Here is a 20,456-nt window from a genome sequence, read left to right as displayed (position 1 = left end):
TTTGTTCTGGGTCTGCGTAAGGTTAAATTAAAAATACGCTGTGTGCATGAAAAAATAGTGTATTCTTCCGCTGCCGAGTACAGTGTCCTGTATATATAAGATACTAATTCTGTGGTTGAAATTTTCTCTATCCCTACTGAGTGTCTCCCTATTCCAAAAGTTGAAATATCCCATGAGGACTGTAAATCGCTCCATTTGTTTTAGTTGTGTTAATTTTTACTTTATGCATTTTGAGGCTTTATTACTAAACATAAGCAAACATTAAATTATTGTATCCTCCTGGCCAGCTGAGTCTTTCACCATTACGTTTTTGCCTTAAAATCTACATTGATATAAAAATATAGACATTAGCTTTCTCTAGGTTAGTATTTGTGTGTTCTTTTTCCTTTTTTTTTTTTTTTACTTTTAATATTTTTATAATCTTATGTCTTAGTTTCTTCTGTTTTTTTTCACTTTTGAGAATCTTTGAGATTTAGTCCATTTACATTTAATTACTGATCTACTTGGGTTAAAACTAGCATCTTACTAAAGATTTCTATGTGCTCTCCATGTTCAGTGTTTCTGTTTCTTTCCTTCCTTGCCATATTTTAAAAAACTCCTTCCCCACCTGCCCCCTCCACCACAAGTGTGGAGGTTATCTGCTATTCTACGAGTCTCACAGGGGTTACTCTAGAGACTATCACGTGCATTCTTGATTTGGCTCTCTGCCCAGGCAACATGGAATCCTGGAGCCCTTTAAGTGCATCTCCTGCCTCCTGATAAATATGCCCCATTTTCATGCATTGTAACATACCAAACATTTTAAACCTCAAGACATTATTTTTCACATCCAGTCAAAATGCACTTAGATGTACTCATACAATTATAATTCCATTGGTTTTTGTTCCTACCTGCGTTCTGGCCTTTCATCTGCAGTCACTGTTCTTCTGTCTAAAAATATTCCCTTTAGTATTTCTTTTTTTTTTTTTTTTTTTAGGTGGAGTCTCGCTCTGTCGCCCAGGCTGGAGTGCTGTGGCCAGATCTCAGCTCACTGTAAGCTCCGCCTCCGGGGTTTACGCCATTCTCCTGCCTCAGCCTCCCGAGCAGCTGGGACTACAGGCTCCCGCCACCTCGCCCAGCTAGTTTTTTTTTTTTTTTTTTTTTTTTTTGTATTTTTTAGTAGAGATGGAGTTTCACCAGGTTAGCCAAGATGGTCTTGATCTCCTGACCTCGTGATCCACCCGTCTCGGCCTCCCAATGTGCTGGGATAGTATTTCTTTAATTGAGCTGTGAAGGTGATGACTGCTTTTCTCTTCATTTCATCTTCACGGAAGTCAGATCCTTTCACCAATATTTGAGGCTGGGGCTTATTTCCTTCAGCACTGCGAGGACAGCACTATCCCTTGTCCACTGACATATGTTGTCTGTACTGAGACAGGGCTTCCAAACCTTTAAAGAACCTGTTTTTTCTTTGACATCCTTTAAATTTTCCCATGTGCCTTTGGTTTTCAGCACTTTATGATACATGTAAGTGCGGATTTATTTTTTAACTTACAGAGTTTGGAAGTTTCTTGAATTAGTGGCTTCAAGCCTTCCAATTCTCTGCATTATCTCTTCAAACTTGTTTTTGCCGCATTCTCTTGCTTTCTGGGACTCCAATTACACGATGTGTTTGATCATCTCACTGTAACCTCTATATTTCTTAGCACCTCTTTTCTATTTTCTGCTGTTTTCATTATCCTTATTTTACTTTAGTTTCTTTAGAGCTACCTATTTAGCTTGCTGATTCTCTCTCTGGCAGTGTACAAACCATCCTCTGATGTCTTAATTTTAACTAATGTATTTTTCAGTTGTACAACTTCCATTTAGCTCCTTTTTTTCTTTGGCATAGTTTCTAATTCTTTGACAAAAATTTCAATCTAGTCATTTGTCTCTTTTAATGCAGTAGGCAAACTTAATTCTCAGTCTGGTAACTCCACCATCAGGAACCTCTGCTGGCATGCTCTGTTACTGCTGTTTGAATCTTAATAGCTTTATTTAGGTGTAATTGCTGCAATAAGTTGCACATATCTAAGTTTTGACACAGGCATATAAGTAAAATCATCACAATCAATCCAATGAACATAGTCATCACCCTCCTGGATGTTTCCTTGTGAACTTTGCATCCGTTCTTCCCTCTCCTTTCCTGCCATGCCTTTGTTCCCAACTACTGATCTGCTTTCAGCCACCACGAATAACTGTGCATTTTCTAGAATTTTATATACGTCCAGTCACATGGCAAGCATTCTTTCTTGTGTTCATTCAGCATAATTATTCTGAAAATCATCCATGCTGCAATGGGTACCAACAATTGATTCCTTTTTACTGCAGAGTAGCATTATAGTGTATGAATAAACCACAAAGTGTTTCACAAAGGCAGGTGGAAAAATTCAAAGAATGTTAGAGAAAAAACAGGTTCTTTAAAGGTTTGGAAGATTCTGCCACAGTACAGACAACATATGCCGGTAGACAAGGAATAGTGCTGTCCTCACAGTGCTGAAGAAAATAAGCCCCAGCCTCAAATCCTGGGGAAAGGATCTGATTTCAATGAAGATGAAATTAACACAAAAGCATTCATCAGCTGCACATTTCAACTCAAGAAACATGGAGGATGGACACCTGAGCCGTTTCCAGGTCTTGGCTATTATCAATAATGCTGCTATGAACATTCCTTTGCAGTGTACAGGCATCTATTTTAACTGATTTTGGTTAAGTACACAGAAGTAAAATGGCTGGATCACATGGTTATCTGCACATATACTTTTAAAAGAAATTACCAAACTGTTTTCTAAAGTGGCTGTAGCATTTCATACAGTGCACAAGAGCTCTAGCTCCTCCATGGCCTCGCCAACACGTGATCTCTTAAAGTTTAGTTATTTTAATAGGTGTCTCATTGTGGTATTAATTTGCATTTCCCTACTGAATAACCATCTTTTCATACACCCCTTTGACATCCACATAATCTTTGGTGAAGCATCTGTACCAACCTTTTCATTAGATCGTTTCTTACCATTGTCTTTTCAGAGTTCCTGATATTATCTGGATACAAGACCTTTATCACATATATGCTTGGAAAATATTTTCTCCTAGTCTCTAGCCTATGTTTTCATTCCTTTTGTGTCTGTCAAAGAGTAGACAGTTTAAACTTTGATGAATTCAGTTTACTAATTTTTTTGTTTTACAGATCATGCTTTGATGTTGTATCTTAGAAATCTCTGCTGACCCAAGGTTACACAAATTTTCTCCTAGGTCTTCTACTATAAGTTTCATTGTCTTCAGTGTTACATTTAGTTCTCCATTCTATTTTGAGTGGATTTTTGTATATAGCATGCACTATGAATAAATATATGTATATATTTTTTTGTATAAGGATGATCAACTGTTCTAAGACTGAAAAGATTATCCTCTCTTCCCTGAAAGTCATTTAAATGTTTATCAAAAACCAAGCATCTGTAGGTTGTGTGGGTTGATTTCCAGACTGTTTCATTTTGTTGATCTATTTGTCTTTGCATCAATACCACATTGTCTTGATTACTGGAATTTTATAATAATTATTGAAATCTGGCATTGTTAGTTCTCTGATTTAGTTCTGTTTCCAATTTTCCATGTCCTTTGTGTTTTCATGTGAAATCCAGAGCTGGCTTCTCAGTTTCTACAAAGACTGCTGGTCTTCTCACTGCAGCTCATTGGCTCTGTAGGTCAATTTAGGGAGAATGAGCACTGTAACAATCCTGTGTCTTCTGACCCATGAATAGGGCACTTGTTTGGATCTTCTTTAATTTCCGTTAGCACTGTTCTGCAGTTTTCACTGTACAGATCTTGCACATATTGTCAGGTTTAACCCTAAATAATCCATACACAAATAATTTTTTAGAATTTCAATCTTTGATTGTTGTTAGCATACAGAAATACAACTGCTTTTCATATACTGATCACGTATCTTACCACCCAGCTCACTTACTGATTCTAGTTGTGATGGGGATTCCATTTGTTTTTCTACACAAACAGGTTTTCTGTAAATAAAGACGGGTTTAGTTCTTCCTTTTCAACCCGGATGTGTTTTGTGCCCTTTTCTTGTGAACTGCCCAGAAGCTCCAGGTGGATGAAGAGAGGTGGAAGAACAGACATCCTCACCTAGTTCCCGGTCTTTGGGGATGCTTTTCGGCTGTTCACCATTAAGTACGATGTTGCCTGTAGGATTCTGTATATTCCCTTCATCAGGTTGAGGAAGTTCCTTTCAATTCCAAGTCTTCTGAGGATGTTTACAATTGTTGGGTTTTGTCAACCGCTTTTTCTGCATTTATTGAGACAACCATATGAATTTTGTTTTCTAGTTGATCAGTATGGTGAATTACACTTCCATAGCTTTTTGAACATATGAACTACAGTTATAGTAACTGTCTTAATGTGCTTGTCTGCTAATCCTAATGTCTGTATCAGTTATGGTTTGGTTTAGAAGGTTGCATTTTTCTTATGTTGTCCTGTCTCATAATTTGGATTGGATGCCAGATGATGTAAAATATACCATATTGGGTGCTGGATGAATTTGTATTCCTATAAACATTCTTGAAGTGTGTTGTGGGATGCAGTTAAGTTACTCTGAAACAATCTGATTTTCTCAGATCCTGCTCTTAAGATCTGACAGGTGAGATAAGAGAAGCACTTAGTCTAGGGCTAATTATCCTCCAGGACTGAGGCAAGCCCCTTTTTTGTACTGTACCCAAAACCCCTTGAATTATAAGGCTTTCCAGCTGGCTGGCAGCAACAGACATCCCCAGGCCTGTGTGAGTTCCCAGGTCTACTGCCTCTGATCCTTCATGGTGGGCCACTCCTCGGCCTGGGTGAGTTTCCTCACACACAGTGTTCTGCTAAATCATCCAGGGGAATCACCCATTATCTTCAGACTCTTCTCTCCGCAGCTCTCTCCTCTCCAGAACTCCGCCTTGGAAATCTTGACATTTGGGTCTCTCCACACTCTCGGCTTGGTCTCCTCACTCCACAATCTCCCAAGCTCGGCCTGGGCTCTTCCTTCCCCGCTCTGGAATACAGACTTTTTCAAGGCAGTGGGCTGAGATAACTGTAGTGACTCTTTTCAGTCTTGCAGGATCCTTCACTGACTGATGTTCAAAGCCTTGAAAAAAACATTGTTCTATACATTTTGAATGCTTTTTAAGTTGTTTTCTGAAGGAAAACAAATCTAGAGCCTACTATTCCATCTTGGCCTAAAGCAGAAGTATGAGGGCCCTTTTTATTGTTGATGGTTTCTGCTGCTTTTCCCTTATGCTATCTCATCGCTGTCTCATTATCTGCCTGGTCATCTTTTTCAACACATGTAAACTTAAAAGAACTTTAAAACTTACCATACAGTAACATTAACTTTTTCTTTACAGGTAGGGTTCTATGAGTTTTGACACACATGTATCCATTTAGTTACCACCACAATCAGGATAGAAAACAATTCCATCACCCCAAAACACCTCCTTGCATGTTCCCTATATAAGAACCCTAATCTCTGGAAAGCACTGACCTTGTTCCTTATTATAGTTTAGCTTTTTAAAAGTGTCATTATAAATGGAATTATACAGTACGAAGCCTTTGGAGATTGGCCTATTTCACTCAGTTTAAGGCCTTTGAGGTTCACCCATGTTGATCAATTTACCAATGATATATTGCTTTTTCAAAGTACCATAGTTTTTATCTATTTACCCACTGCAGGAAAACTGGGTTGTTTCCGGTTTTGGCAACTGGGTAATTATGAGTAAAACTGTAATCGTTCATACGTAGGTGTTTAAGTGAACGTAAGTTTTCATTTTTCTAGGGTAAAAACTGAGTAAAATTGCTATGACATATAGTAAGGTTATCTTTTATAATAAACTGCCTAGCTGTCTTCTAGAATGGCTGTATCATTTTACATCCCCCCAGAAATATATGAGTTCCAGCTGTTCCACAGCCACACCCAGATTTGATGCACTCAGTCTAGTCATTCTAACAGGTGTCCAGTGATGCCTCCCTGTGGCTGCTTTAATTTACATTTCCCCAGGAGTCAATAATATTGAACAACTCTTCATGGACTTAATTGTCATCCTTATATGCTCTTTGGTGAAGTGTCTGGCCATCTGCTCAAATGAGTTGCTCTTTTTTTTTTTTTTTGGACACAGAGTCTAGCTCAGTCGCCCAGGCTGGAGTGCAGTGGCGTGATCTTGGCTCACTGCAATCTCTGCCTCCTGGGTTCAAGCAATTCTCTGCCTCAGCCTCCCGAGTAGCTGGGATTATAGGCGCCCGCCACCACACCCGGCTAACTTTTGTATTTTTAGTAGAGACGGGGTTTCACCATCTTGGCCAGGCTGGTCTTGAACTCCTCACCTCATGATCCACTCGCCTTGGCCTCCCAAAGTGCTGGGATTACAGGCGTGAGCCACTGTGCCCAGCCGAATTGCTCCTTTTTTTAATGCTCATTTTACTGTTGAGTTTTGAGAATTCTTTACATATGCCTGGCACAGACACCATGTTGGATATGTGATTTGCCATTATTGGTTACCAGTCTGTGGCTTGTCTTTTCATTCTCTTAACAGTAGTTTTCACAGAGCAAGATATTTTAATTTTGACATTGTATCCATTTTTTCTTTTATACACCATATTTTTGGTGTCAGGTCTAAGAACTCCTGCCTGGCACAGATCAAAAAAGATTTTTCTCCAATGTTTCCCTGTGAAAGTTATACAGTTTTTGCATTCTACATTTGATCCACTTTGAATTAAGTTTTGAGTAAAATGTGAGGCTTAAAGGTTCATTTTTTTGCATAAGGATGACCAATTGTTCCAACATCTATTGAAAAGATTATCTTTTCTTGGATTGCTTTTGCATCTTTCTCAAAAAAATCAAATGGCCATATTTGTGTGGGTCTATTTCTGGGCTCATTCTGTTCCACCGATCTGTGTACCAATCCCTTTGCCAATATTATACTGTCTAGATTACTGTAACTTCATAGTAATCTTAATATTCAGTAATGTGATCCCTCTAACTTGATTCTCCATTTTCAAAATGGTTTTAGCCATTTCTATGTCCTTTGTACTTCCATATAAATTTTAGAATGTCAGTATCTACAAAAAGTAGTCTGCTTTAATTTTTGTTACTGCAATGCATCTACAGATCCAGTTGGGGAGAAGTGACAGTTTTACTATGTTGAGTCTTCCAATCCATGAACACAGCATGCTTCTCTAGTTAGGTAACCTTTGATTCATTTCATTAGTACTTTGTCGTTTTCAGCATACAGATTCTGCATGTTTCATGAAATTTGGATCCATGTATATCCTTTTGTGGGGAGCTACTATAAATGGTAGAGCCTTCAAATTTTGGGTTTTCAATTGTTCACTGCCAGTATATAGAAATATTGAGGTATTTTTGTATGAGGACTGCGTATCCTATGGTATTGCTAAACTCACTTATTAGTTCTAGGAGTTGTTGCTGTAGAATCCATGTCATCATCTACATACATATGAAATCATGTTATCTGCAAATAAAATAGTTTTATTTCTTTCTTTTTAATCCACACACCTTTCACTTCTGTTTCTTGCTTGTCTTTAAGTCTGGCTAAAACAGTTCAATGCTGAATAAGATACGTGAAAACATATTATTGCCTTGTTTCTCAATATTAGGGAGAACACATTTGGTCTAATATGCTGTAAACAGTGGGTTTTTATGGTGTGTGTGTGTGTGTGTTCTACATTAATCAGACTGAAGAAGTACCCTTATTTTCTTAAGTTTGCTAAGAATTATATATATATATATATATTTTTTTTTTTTTTTAAAGAAACCTGGGTCTTGCTATGTTGCCCAGGCTGGAATGCAGTGGCCATTCACAGGCACAATCTTAGCACACTGCAGCCTCGACCTCCTGGCCTCAAGTGATCCTCCTGCCTCAGCCTCCCAAGGAGCTACAACTATAGGCATGTGCAATTGTGCCTAGCTTGTTTGCCGAGGATTTTTGTCATGAATGGATGTTGTATTTGGTCAAATGATTCTGCTGTGTCAACTGTTATGATCATATGTTTCTTCCTTCTTTAGACTATTAACATGGTGGACTGACTCTTCAATATTGCTCTCCCAGCATATACCCACTTTCTCATGGCATACTGTCCTTTTAATACAGTACTGAATTTGACTTGCTAATATTTTGAGAATATTTGCCCTCTATGTTCATGAGACTTATTGGTCTATCATTCTGTTTTTTGGTACTGTCTTTGGCTGGTCCTAAAATCAGGGCAGTGCTGGCCTTGTAAAATGATTTGGGAAGTGTTCTTTCCTCTTCTATTTTCTGGAAGAGATTTTGTGGAAGTGGTATTGGTGTTGAATCTCTTTTAAATGTCTGGCAGAAGTCACCAGTGAAACTATTTTGGCCTGGAGAATTCTTTTTGGGGAGATTTTTAACTACAAATTCATTATTAAAAGAATGAATTCAAAAATAGGTACAGGGCTATTCAGATTATCTATTCTATCTTAGATGACTTTTAGTAGTTTATGGCTTTTGAGGAATTAGTCTCTTTCACCTAAATTGTTTAATTTGTCTGTAGGCTTGTTCAGACTATTGCAGTATTATCTTTTTATCCTTTACAGTAATATACCTCTTTTATTCCTGATATTGGTCTTTTATGTGTTTTCTTTAGTATTGGTATTTCGTTTTTTCCTTGTAGTCTTGCTAGAGGTTTATCATTTTATTAACTTCTAAAAAAATAAGTTTGTTTCATTGGTTTTTGCCTATGATTTTTGTTTCAGATATCACAGCTTTCTGCTCTTGTCTTTATTTTCATCATTATGCTTGCTTCAAGTTTATTTTCCTATAGGTTTTCCTTGTTTCTACCTAAGGTAGAAGGTTGAGTTATTGACTTGAGTCCTCTTTTCTCATCTAAGCATTTTAGTGCTATAAATTTCCCTCTAAGTACTGCTTTAACTACATCCCACAAATTTATTATGCTGTATTTTCATTCTCGTTCATTTTAAATTGTTTTCCTTCCAACTTTTTCTCTTACCCGTAAATTATTTATAAGTGTTATTTAATTTTATATTACACTGTATAGGAGAACATACTTGACATAATTTCAATACTTTTAAATTTGTTAAGTTTTGTTTTATAACTCAGGCTATATTAACTGTTCTATACGTACTTGAAAAAACTGTATTCTGTTTTTGAGTGGAGTGTTCTATAAATGTCAATTAGGTCAAGTTAGTTGATAATGTTTTCAGATCTTCTATATTCTCGCTAATTTTCTATTAGTTCTATCTATTATTGAGAGTGTTGGAGTCTCCAACTATAGTTGTGGATTTGTCTATTTCTGCTTTCAGTTCTGTTAGTTCTGAAGCTCTGCTATTAGGTGTGTATACATTTAGGGCTGTTATGTCCTTTGATGAATTTATTCTTTATAAATATGTAATGTCAGCTGGGCACAGTGGCTCACTCCTGTAATCCCAGCACTTTGGGAGGCCGAGGCGGGTGGATCATGAGGTCAAGAGTTGAGACCATCCTGGCCAACATGGTGAAACCTTGTCTCTACAAAAAATACAAAATTAGCTGGGAATGGTGGTGTGTGCCTATAGTCCTAGCTACTTGGGAGGCTGAGGCAGGAGAATTGCCTGAACCCAGGGAGGCAGAGGTTGCAATGAGCCAAGATCACTCCATTGCACTCCAGCCTGGCAACAGAGTGAGACTCTATCTCAAAAATTAAGTAAGTAAGTAAATAAATAAAGTCTCTTTTTAACCCTGGTAATTTCTTTGCTCTGAAGTCTATTTTGTCAGAAATTAAAACAGGCACTCCAGCATTCTTCTGATTTGTGTTTGCATGGGCTATCTTTTACCATCCTTTTTCTTTTGACCTTTCAGTTCATCAGTATCGTATTTGAACTTTCTAGTAGATAGCATATACTTAGCTCAAGTTGTTTGGTTTTTAAATTTAATCCATTTTCATAATTACTTTTTTTAATTGATGTGTTAAAACTGTTACCTTGAGGTTAATTATCAGTATGTTTAGATTAAGGTCTGCCATTTTATTGTTTGTTTTCTGGGTTTTTTTCTCTCAGTTTTTTAATTAAAAATTATTTTATTTCTCTTCTCATTTCCTCTTTCGGGTTATTTGAATTTTTGAGACAGAGTTTCACTCTTGCTGCCCAGGCTGGAGTGCAGTGGCGCGATCTCAGCTTACTGCAACCTCCACCTCCCGGGTTCAAATGATTCTCCTGCCTCAGCCTTCTGAGTAGCTGGGACTACAGGCATGTGCCACCACACCCAGTTAATTTTGTATTTTCAGTAGAGACGGGGTTTCTCCATGTTGGTCAGGCCGGTCTCAAACTCCTAACCTCAGGTGATCCCCCCACCTTGGTCTCCCAAAGTGCTGGGATTACAGGCATGAGCCACCACGCTTGGCCTTTGAAGTTTTTTAGTTCATCTTATCTATTATGATTTTGCCTATACACATCTTTTTCTACAATTCTTTCAGTGGTTGCTCTAGGAATTCCAAAATATATACTTAACTTTTCACAGTCTACATGGAATTAGTAGTTTACCTTCCATTTGTCACACTGGTGGAATGGAAGGTTAAAAAAAAAAAAAAGAATTAGTAGTCTATCACTTGAATTGGAATGTAGTAATGTATAGGTAACCTGCCATATCATAGTTGTGTTATATATTACATCTACATACATTGAAAGCTCTATCAAACATTGTTACAATCTTTTTTTTACTTCAATTGTCAGAAATGTTTTAAAGAACTCGAGGAGAAGAATAGTCTATTATATTTACAACTTCTGTTGCTCTTCCTTCAGCCCGGATATTCCAGGTTATCTCCTAGTCTCATTTCCTTTCTGCCTGAAGATCTTTAGTAATTCTAATTTTAGAGTAGATGTGCAGCCCATGTATTCCCTTGGTTTTCTTTATTTGAGAATGGCCTTACTTCAGCCTCATTCTTGAAGGGTATTTTCCCTGGAAACAGAATTCTGAATGGTCAGTTTTTTCTTTCAACATTTTAAAAATGGCCTGCTGCTTTCTTCTGAACACCACACCTTCTGGTGAGAAATCTATAGTCATTCGAATCACTGTTCCAATCTAGGTAACGCATAATTTGGGTCTGGCTGTTGTTACTTTTCAGCAGATTGATTTGCATTTAACCTATTTGGGGTTTGCTTAGCTTCTAGAATCTGTAGACTTATGTCTTTCACCGAACTTGGGAGATTTTTAGCATTATTTCTTCAAATATGTTTTCAGCACTACATTCTTTTTCTTTTCCTTTTGAGACTCTAATGACACACAAGTTAGCCCTTTAGTTATTGTTCCACAGTTCCTTGAAGCTCCGTTTATTTTTTTCTATCTTTCTCCCCTGTTTTCCAGTTGGACGATTTCAGGTATTTTAACTTTCAATGTTAAAAATTCCATTTGTTTCTTCTTTGCATCTTCTGTTTCTTTGCAGATACTTTCTACTTTATCATTTGTTTCAAGAATGTTTGTCACTGCTTTTTCAGTTATATTTATAACAGTTACTTTAAAGTTTTTGTCAGATCATCCCAAAATCTACATCATCTTGTCACTGGCACCATGGCTATCTTTTTCCATGCAAGTTAACATTTTCATGGCTTTTCATTTGCCAAATTATTTCTAATTCTATTCTGAACATTTTCATGACATTAGGAAATCCCGAGACTTGTTCAAACCCTATGATGAACGTTAATATTTTTGCTTCAGTAGGCAATCAACCTAGTTAGATTCAGACTGCAAGTTGCAACCTGCCTTCTATGGGCTGTGGCTACAGGTCAGTTCCACTTTTAATGCCTTCGCAGTACTAATCGCATCTGAAACAGGTGTACTGGAACCTGGGCGAGGTCTACTCATTAGCTCAGTTGCCAAAGTTTCTTACATGCTATTAGGATCAGATGCATGCATGCACAGGTTGGGGGTGAGCCCAGGAGTCCATAAACAACTACAGGGTTACTTTCCCAAACTCCTTTTCTGTGCTCTCCATGATACTTCCTGGTTCCCTAGGACTCACCTTTCCAAACCTCTGAACAGAAACCACCCAATTCTGTAACTGTGCCATGAATGACAAGCTGGCATGAGGACAGAGAAAAAAAAATGCGACAGGTTTTGGTTCTGTGCTCCTAGAGCCCTGGCTTCCTCAAATAAAGAATGGTTCTCTGCTCTCACTATTTTGGCTCCTGCATGTTCCTATTACCTGCTGCTCCTGTTACCTCCAGAACTGTCTGGGTGCTGGTGCAAGAGAAGCTGGGTGAGAAATGGGGAGGGGTTCTCTCTCTTCTCTGAGCTTTAGGAGTTGCCTTTCCTGGTCTGGGAGCTGGAACTACAGGATCTCTCCTGGAGGCTTTCCTGCCTGCACCAAAGCATTTGCTTCTGGTCCTTGGGCTGTACTTCGTTCAAACCAGGAAATATCAGAGGAAAACATTCAACTCACCAGCAGCTCAGTGGCACTTTGAATTCTGGGGTGTGTCCCCAATCTTCCCATTGCTAAAATTTTCCCAAGTACTCAGACAGCTATGCCACACATCTGTCCAGGATTTACAGTGCATTTCAGTGGAAAGAAAAATGAGTGTGTGTGCTTCCTCTACCTTACCCAGAACCCAACTCTTTGGTCATTTTTATTATGTGCCAGATATTATATTCACAAAATTGTTCATACAAGTCACGTGAGGCCCAGAATAATATTCCTTCCTGCAGAAAGGACTTTCGTGCACATGCCTGAACCCACAGCACTCCAAGACCATCTTAATGAGGGGCTGAGATGCTCTGAGGTGGGCTCCTCTCTCTGCAGGCCTGTCTCCTTCCAGCTGGTCCTTCCTTCTCCAGAACAGCACTTCAGCAAGACCACCCTCAGGGCCCTGGACTCTATAAGCTCCCTTTCTCTAGCCTGCTGAGGCTGCTGAAGCCACACAGCCTCTTAGCCACCCCTGCAGGAATAAGAGATGCTCCCTGGGGAAAAGGAGCCAAAACTAGGTTCACGTCCCTATGTCTCCATCCTTCCCTGGATCCCAGCCTAATAATTCTCCACTATGATCAGATTTCAAATGCCTTCACACAGATGACGTTTATCATTTTTTGGTTATTCTCAGTAGATGGTTAATCTAAATTAACAGATCTGCCACCAATTTTTCCTTTTTTTTTTAATACAGAAAGAAACCAGCTCTAACAGGTTTCCTGAGGTCACTCAGTGCATAGATGAAGGAAAGAGGGTTTAACTTCTTTCTATGAACCATACTGTCCCCTAAACTTACACCACAGTGTGCCCTGCACCCCTACGTCACAGGAAAAATTAGCTCTTAGAAGGGTTTTTCTTATAATTGGGTGTGTATGTATTTAAATCCAGAAGTAATATATGAACATATACTTATTTAAAAATTCAATCTTGTAGGCAAGGCTGCTTCTCTCCGATTTCTCAGCCCAGGCTGGGCCCAAGCCTTTTACCTGAGGTCACCTTGTTTCAGCTCGTTGCTTCATTTGGATTTTGTTATTAGGCTGACCTGTCCCCCATGGGAACGAATCTCCAAAAGATAATGGGAGTCACTGGAAGCACATGATATGAAATTTAAAATGATTTACAGATATTTTTTATGAATGTGCCATAAGGTTATGTCAAGTTATATAATCAGTAACTTACCCCTGCCAACTGATAGGGAATTAAACCTTAAATTTGTTCAAGTGACTATTTTCAGCCTCCCAAAGGACTATCAACATTTAACTGACAGCCCAAAGCACGGGCTTGTTGGCATCGGTACAGGCAGATGCAGGTGCAGATCAATGCACAGTGATAAACGTCTGTGTGAACACTTTAAAATCAGAGTCTCAGCGCCAACAGGGACTTTCCCACCCCACCCCCCAAAGCAAGCAGAATCAGCAGAGGCGTGTCTGCTGCAGGTGTGCGGCGCAGAGGAAAGGGACAGGAGCAAGGAGTTGCCAGGTTAACACTGTGAAGGAAGGACAGTGGAGATCTTCAACACACACCTGTGTGGCCATGCGAGCCACCTGCTTGGTGGGGTAACAGAGCAGACTCAAACCTGGAGGCTGCTTTGACTGAGCTGATTCGGCAGAAAACAGGGACAGGAACACAGCCCCACAGGCTTCTCTGTGCCATGGGTGACAGGGCAGGGTGAGCCCCCTGCATAGCCCTGGGCACTGTGCACATACCGGCTGGGTCATGCACAGAAGGAGGCCTGCACGTGAAACAGGGAGGGGTTTGCGTGGGCGCGGGCTGCTCATACCTTGGCTGGCTTCTGGAGGCATGGAGCTGAGAGGAAGTGGGGGTGAAGATTCAGGGGCCTCGGGGGCGGGGTGCTCAGCCACCGGACAGATGATGAACCACCTCTTCCCAGTGTGCAAGACTGAAGGGCAGAACAGAAACAGCATGCTGAGTGAGTGAGCGTCTCCAGGCCGGTGTGACCCCCATCACCTGCACCAGACTTGCCACAGTGGGTCTGGGGAACTCCTTTACATTTATGGGATTTTCTCCAGGAAGGGTGTGGGCAGAGAACACTGTTTCCAGTCATTAATCCCCATCACTTCCCTCCATGAAGCAGGTGGTTCTCCAGGCCCCTTGGTAAAGAGGCCTTGGTGATTGGCTTCTGCCTGCTCTTCCCTCACACCAGAGGGCAAGAGGTGCACAGCTGACCTGGGGTGCCTCACTGGCAGCCCCCGAAGCTCCCAAGAGGACCCCTGGCATAGGCTTGCTTCCTGGGATGCCCAGGGCACCATCCATGAAGGCCTGATGCTGGTTGCAGATGACAGCTCCTCAGACGGGGCAGCTGTCCCCAGACTGGGGCCCCTGGTCACCACATGCTTCCATAATCCCCCCATGCAATGGCCAAACCCCTGATAAGATGCTGAGCGAGGACTTTCATCAAATGCCTGCTAAAAGCAGGGAGGGAAGTTGCAGACTCACCGTTCTGCTGATACACGGGGGCGTTGGTTTGGGATTGCCGGCTCTCCTGAATGAGGTAGAGGGTCAGAAATGAGCTCACTGAGCTGCAGCGCCCACCTGCCCAGCCACTGCACTCTCGCCACATCCCACCCCGATTTCACAACCTCACCTCCCCGGCGCCCAGGCCACAGGTGCTGAGGTGTGGCGGGCTGGTCCCTGGGTCAGAGCCACGGTCAGCATCCGTGTCCTCGCTGAGCATGTCCTCTGCCTTGTCCATGACATCCTTCATCTGCTCGATGAACGTCTCCCGCTCGGCCTGCAGGATGAAGTCATGCTCCACCTGCAAAGGGACATACTGCCGGTGAGGACCGCCCACAAGCCAAGACCGCCCTGGGTCTTCATCCAGATTGACGGATGTCTACCCTGGGAAGACATGGTAAAAGGGTGTGGTCCCCAAGACAGAGGCTGGACAGCACAGCAGGTGACATGGATGGCCCCAGGATGAGCGGAGAACAGCCTCATCTTGAGAAGCAACTCCGTTCTCCAAGCATGGGACCTGGGCCAGCACTGCCCTGCCCCAGCTGCAGCTGGTCACAGACCCTGAGGCCGATCCAGCCATCTGCAGAACAGGTGAGTGCATAAGATGGAGGGGGCCAAGGATGGGGACTGGGAAGAGGGGAAGGGGTCCATTTAGGCACAGGTGCCCAGGCAGTCATGACAGACAAGCAGGGTGGGTTTGAAAGCAACGGCTCCAGCCAGCAGGAGGTTGTGGGAGACAGAAAACAACAGAGAGATGGGAAGGTTATAGCAGGATGGCCACACGTCACCTCTCAGTCTGTGCACCCCCTGCTCTCCCAGCCTCAGGCTTTGACTTTCAACTATGGCCCCGGCACACAGGCAAGCGTGGCCTGATGTCCAACGAGCAGCTCCTGTCATGGCTGAGGGGAGGTCCCACACCATAGCCTGAATGCCACAAAGCCTCCAGACCAGGGACTCAGGACACGTCCAAGTCCCCAGCTTTCACAATGGGCACGTGACCCTGGGCTCACACCAGGCTCTGGCTACAACCTTGGCCACTCAGGCAGAGAGAATGCTGTGCATCTCATAAAACCATACCAATGAAAGTTCAGCCTGTGCCACCACCCAGTGGGGTCCAGACCTTGCCCCTTTCCTGCCGTGGTACCTCCTCCCACGCACTCACCTCTGCAGTCACCAAGATGCTCTAGGCCCTGCCTGGGGCATCCGTGGTCTCAGATCCCTTCTGGGATGGGCACATCTGCCCTATACTATAACGAGCTGGCTGCAAAGCAGAGCTCCTCTGCGCTCCACACTCCCCTGGCACCCCAGACCCCAACCCCAGCAGCACCACCTGCATATACCCCTAAACGAAGTGCTGGCTTGTGCTGTGTTCCGTGATTCACTGCTTAATTTAGTGTAGCATGTGACTGCGATGTTGTCTAAGAGGAGTACACTGTGGCCAAAGTTGGAGCATCCAGCCAGCTGTGACTGGAGTGCCACATACGAGAATTTAAGCAACGTTCCAATTTTGTGAAACTTTCACTAAACAAAACTGAACTAGAACCCCTTTGCAACTAGAAAATGTTTTCATATTATGTTTCTTTTTAAGTATGTTGAGAATAAAATTAACTTGAAAACAAAACAAAAATCTAAAACTACAGGGTCCAGGTAAAACCTGGCATTAGAATCCACGCCAATTAAATGAAACTTCTGCAGTTCCACCTTTACTAAGGGGCTGGCAAGGTCGTCATGGTCAGAATGATGAATCCAAGGCCTGCCTACCTCTAACCACTGATGGGACATTCAGGACAGCCGGTACCTCACGCTCACAGGAAGACAGTCCACAGGGCGGGCAGAAGCTTGTCCCGCTGGCCACATACCCACCCTTCAACTTGAGTCCCTGGAGCCAGTCTGTCCCTGGGATAGGAACAGGCTACGAGGAGGAGGGCTGCTGGACTGTTTTTACAGACCAAATTTGTGTATCTGTAGCATGCTTACTTCAGACAGGTATGTTAGGTGACTTGGTTTACTAAGATGACAGAAAAAGCAATAAAATGAGAGGAGTATCCGAGTGCTGAGTGAAAAAAACAAGGCTTGAGAAGATGCTATTTTTACAAAGCACACAGCTAAAGATAGCCACATTGCTTACTGTGCAGGACTTACATGTGTGCAGCTCACAGACTCACACACAGAGACACACAAGAAGACTGAAAACCAGGGGGCCAGTGGATACGACACAGGCCGATGTGGCTGATGTCGCGTGTGTGGCTTCCTGCTCCGGCAGGCGGGCGCTGGAGGCATCAGCCGCACACGCAGCGTCAGCCGCACACGCAGCATCAGCCGGTGGCTGAGTGATAACTTCACGGGAATGCACTTATTATTATGCTTTATCCTGTTTGAAACACGTGTGTATAAAGTAATACAAGACACAGGTTAAAAACACAGTAAGATGAGAGAAGAAATGTTCTCGAGTTTCAGCAGCCCAGCGAGGACCTGGTGTTCGTGCTGCACTGACGAACCAGCTGCTTGCTGCTGACAAAGGCTCCTCCCTGACTGAAGCACAGCTGGCGCCTCTGACCCTCCAAATAAGCTTCACTAGGCCCCATCATGTCTTCGGCCTAAGCCAGTTGTAGCAAGAATTCCCAGCCTTTGTATCTGACCATATTCCTCATCTCCCACCTTTGAGGTTGAACAAAGCCTCTCACCTGCCCGCAGCACGGATCCTGTTACGAGAGTTTCTCCAGAATCCCCAACCTTGATGTCTCCTCTTAGCTATTTTCCAGCCACCCATCACCATGCTGCTCCTCTGCTACCAATCCCCTGTGGTGTCTGCTGCATTCGGAGTTAAACTCATTCTCTCTCGCCCATTGCCACAGTCCTGAATAAAGTCTTCCCGACCATTGTAGCAAGCGTCAGAAGAATTTCTCTAACGCTGCAGGGGACGATGCCCTGGGCCTGGGTTCTGGGAGGGCTTTGTCCAGGGTGTCTCTGCAAAGCAGACCCTAAGGCAGGGACTTGCTGCCTAGGAGCAGAAAGCCAGGGGCTTCCCCTGCAAAGCCCACGGGAGGATTTCATGAAGCCAGGGCAGGGGTGGTCAAGGGGATGCAGCCCAATGGGGGCAGCTTTCTGATGATGTGCAATGCAGCAGCCGCAGGCAGGCACATGGGGCAATCTATCTTATTAACTTGAATGGAATATTCTATTCCCTACTCATGCCAGCCCACGCCAGGCACTTGGTGGCCATCTGGAGTGAGCGCTACAACACTGTCCAGTGTGCTGCTGGCCCCTGTAGGACCTGGCTCCCTAAACTTCACTTATGAAGGAATAACGGTCTGGGGAGAATGTTCTCCTGGGAGGCAGTCATGGATGGACCAGGAAGTTTGAGGAACACATGTGCATCCTTTCCATGTTTCTTCGTTGTGCTTTCAGATGGAGAGTCTCTGAGGGCCCGAAAACCATCCCCACTCCTAGCCTGGGTCAGGTGCTGGGGACAACAGGTGTGGGGCTGTGAAGGCCTACAAGGTGCTCATGGACTCAGGTTGGTCTGCACAGGCAGGGAGGGGTGGCTCCAGAGGGAGATGCAAGCAGAGCTGGGCGGGGATATGGGACATGGGTCAGGGCTCAGAACCCGCACCCCAGCTGGGGAGGCTGGAAGAAGCTCTAAGTAAGGACCATAGGACATTAGACTCCGGGATAGACTCCGGGATGTCCTCCCCATGCCTCACTCAAGGAACCCACCCACAAGGCTTCCTTTTATTTGGAGGAAGGGCTCGGACGCTCCGGAAGCCCTCAGGGAGCAGCATCTTAGAATGGTTAGAACATCCTTCAAGCTGTTCTTCCAAATCCAAGGGGTTTCCGCCCAGTGTGCGGAAGAGCCCAAGGCATAAAAGGTCAGCACTGTCCCCGAAAAGCCCCTGGGCCAACCGACACCTCCACACAGGGCCAGGCTCGACATGTGACCTGTGGCGCTCTGCTCAGGCCCACACGTGCGCAAGAAACACCGGGAGGCAAGCCACCCAGACTCAGCCTCACCATATACGTGGCAATCTCATCAGGTGCGTCCCCATCCAAGTCGAACTTGAAGGTCACCATCTTGTGGTTGTGCGTCTCCAGCTGGCACTCCACCATCTTGTCCCCAGTGTTGCAGACCTGGAAGGGGCGCCATCAGCACCTGCCATGCGCGCACCCGCCATGCGCGTACCCACGTGCGCACCTGCCACACCCCCACAGCCCCCCCCACCCGCCACGCGCCTCCCGCCACGCCCCCCGCGCACCCCGCCCCCCTGCGTGCCCCGCCCACTCACGTTCAAGATGGTAAGCCGGGGCCGGCTGGCCCTCTCCTGCCGGGAGCGTGCGCGCGTGGACCTGCGGTGGTGTTTCCGGGCTGCCCTGCCCTCCAGCCTGCCCCCTCCAAAGGCGCCTTCGCAGCTGTCACTCAGCTCTTTTCCAGAAGTGACATCAGAACCTCCGTAGCTGAGCAAAACCCAAGAACATTAATGGCACCAAAGGACAACCAGCAAGTCGGCAATGGTGGGGAAAGTCAACTTCTTCGGAACAGTCTGGAGTCTCCAGGGCCCAAATTCGTGACCTACAGAGGCAGCCCCTGTCCTGTGCGAATACACCAAGCCTGCTTCTGGGCCCTCACCCAGCTCCCTGCTGCACCCAAGTGGCATGGGCAGAGGGAAGCACGGGCTTTCTACTAACTGCGTGACCTTGGTCCTCTCAGTCTCCTGACCTGTGAATCTGCCCCTGTGCCTCAGTTTCCCCATCTGTGCCACAGCAACAGAAACACATCCACCACTGTTGTGAGGCCAATTCATTTTGCAGTTTGCAAAATGCCAAGCACAGGCAGTGCCCAGAACCCCAGAAGGGTGGAACAAATGGTCACGGTTCAAAAAAGGACACAGTTCATTTTCTGAAACACCTCTGTCCACAGCCCAGGAGGCCAGGAGACCCACGATCTGGGCTGGATTCAGCCCTGTACATAGGGAGCCACCCTCCCAGCCCCCTCCTAGCCTCTGGGCACTGCCAACTCCGCCCATAGCCTCTCCGTTCTGGAACATTCTCAGCACTGCAAACCAGAGCAGGGACCCAGAGTCCAGCCAGGGGCCTCTGGCTACCAAACTCCAACAGCCAGCAAGACCCAGAGAGAAGGCCCCTGAGGCTCCACCATGTCAGGTTTGAAAAACCCCTAATGGCATCAGGGCGAACTGCAGTGGGTTCCAGGTGAAGCAGCGGCAGCAGCCAGGCTGAGTGGCTGTATGGGCCTGCGCCCCCACCCCCGTCCTGCGAGGTCGAGGCTGGGCCACAGTACCTCTCACAGCTCTGCGGGAGGCCAGGCGGCTTGTCCTGTGAGGCCTGCTCCTGAAATAAAAACCCAGAGAAAAGAGAACGGGTCACGCGGGCTCCTGCCTCCCTGTGGGCACAGCCGCGCAGTCAGCTCTCCCTCCCCACCGCCTCAGCCCAGCCTGCTCCCCTGCCTTCTCCTGTCTCTTCTGCAGCCAGGTGGGTACGAC

The 20,456-nt window shown here is 44.3% G+C and overlaps 1 protein-coding gene across 33 annotated transcripts in view; it reads right to left on the bottom strand.

Moving 5' to 3' along the window:
* WNK2 (WNK lysine deficient protein kinase 2) overlaps positions 1 to 20,456 on the bottom strand; it is a 140,243-nt gene that overhangs the window by 37,637 nt on the left and 82,150 nt on the right. For all 33 annotated transcript variants that reach the window (XM_045372957.2, XM_074017877.1, XM_074017880.1 and 30 more), the window contains exons 14-19: positions 20,255 to 20,304; positions 19,245 to 19,413; positions 18,973 to 19,089; positions 15,092 to 15,262; positions 14,944 to 14,989; positions 14,267 to 14,386 (exon numbers count right to left, since the gene is read on the bottom strand). In XM_045372957.2, coding sequence (XP_045228892.2) covers positions 14,267 to 14,386; positions 14,944 to 14,989; positions 15,092 to 15,262; positions 18,973 to 19,089; positions 19,245 to 19,413; positions 20,255 to 20,304 — 673 coding nt within the window. The remainder of the gene's footprint in view (positions 1 to 14,266; positions 14,387 to 14,943; positions 14,990 to 15,091; positions 15,263 to 18,972; positions 19,090 to 19,244; positions 19,414 to 20,254; positions 20,305 to 20,456) is intronic.

The sequence above is a fragment of the Macaca fascicularis genome, chromosome 15 (assembly GCF_037993035.2).
Source record: "Macaca fascicularis isolate 582-1 chromosome 15, T2T-MFA8v1.1".
NCBI lineage: Eukaryota > Metazoa > Chordata > Mammalia > Primates > Cercopithecidae > Macaca > Macaca fascicularis.
This window is presented reverse-complemented; position numbering and strand designations above follow the sequence as displayed.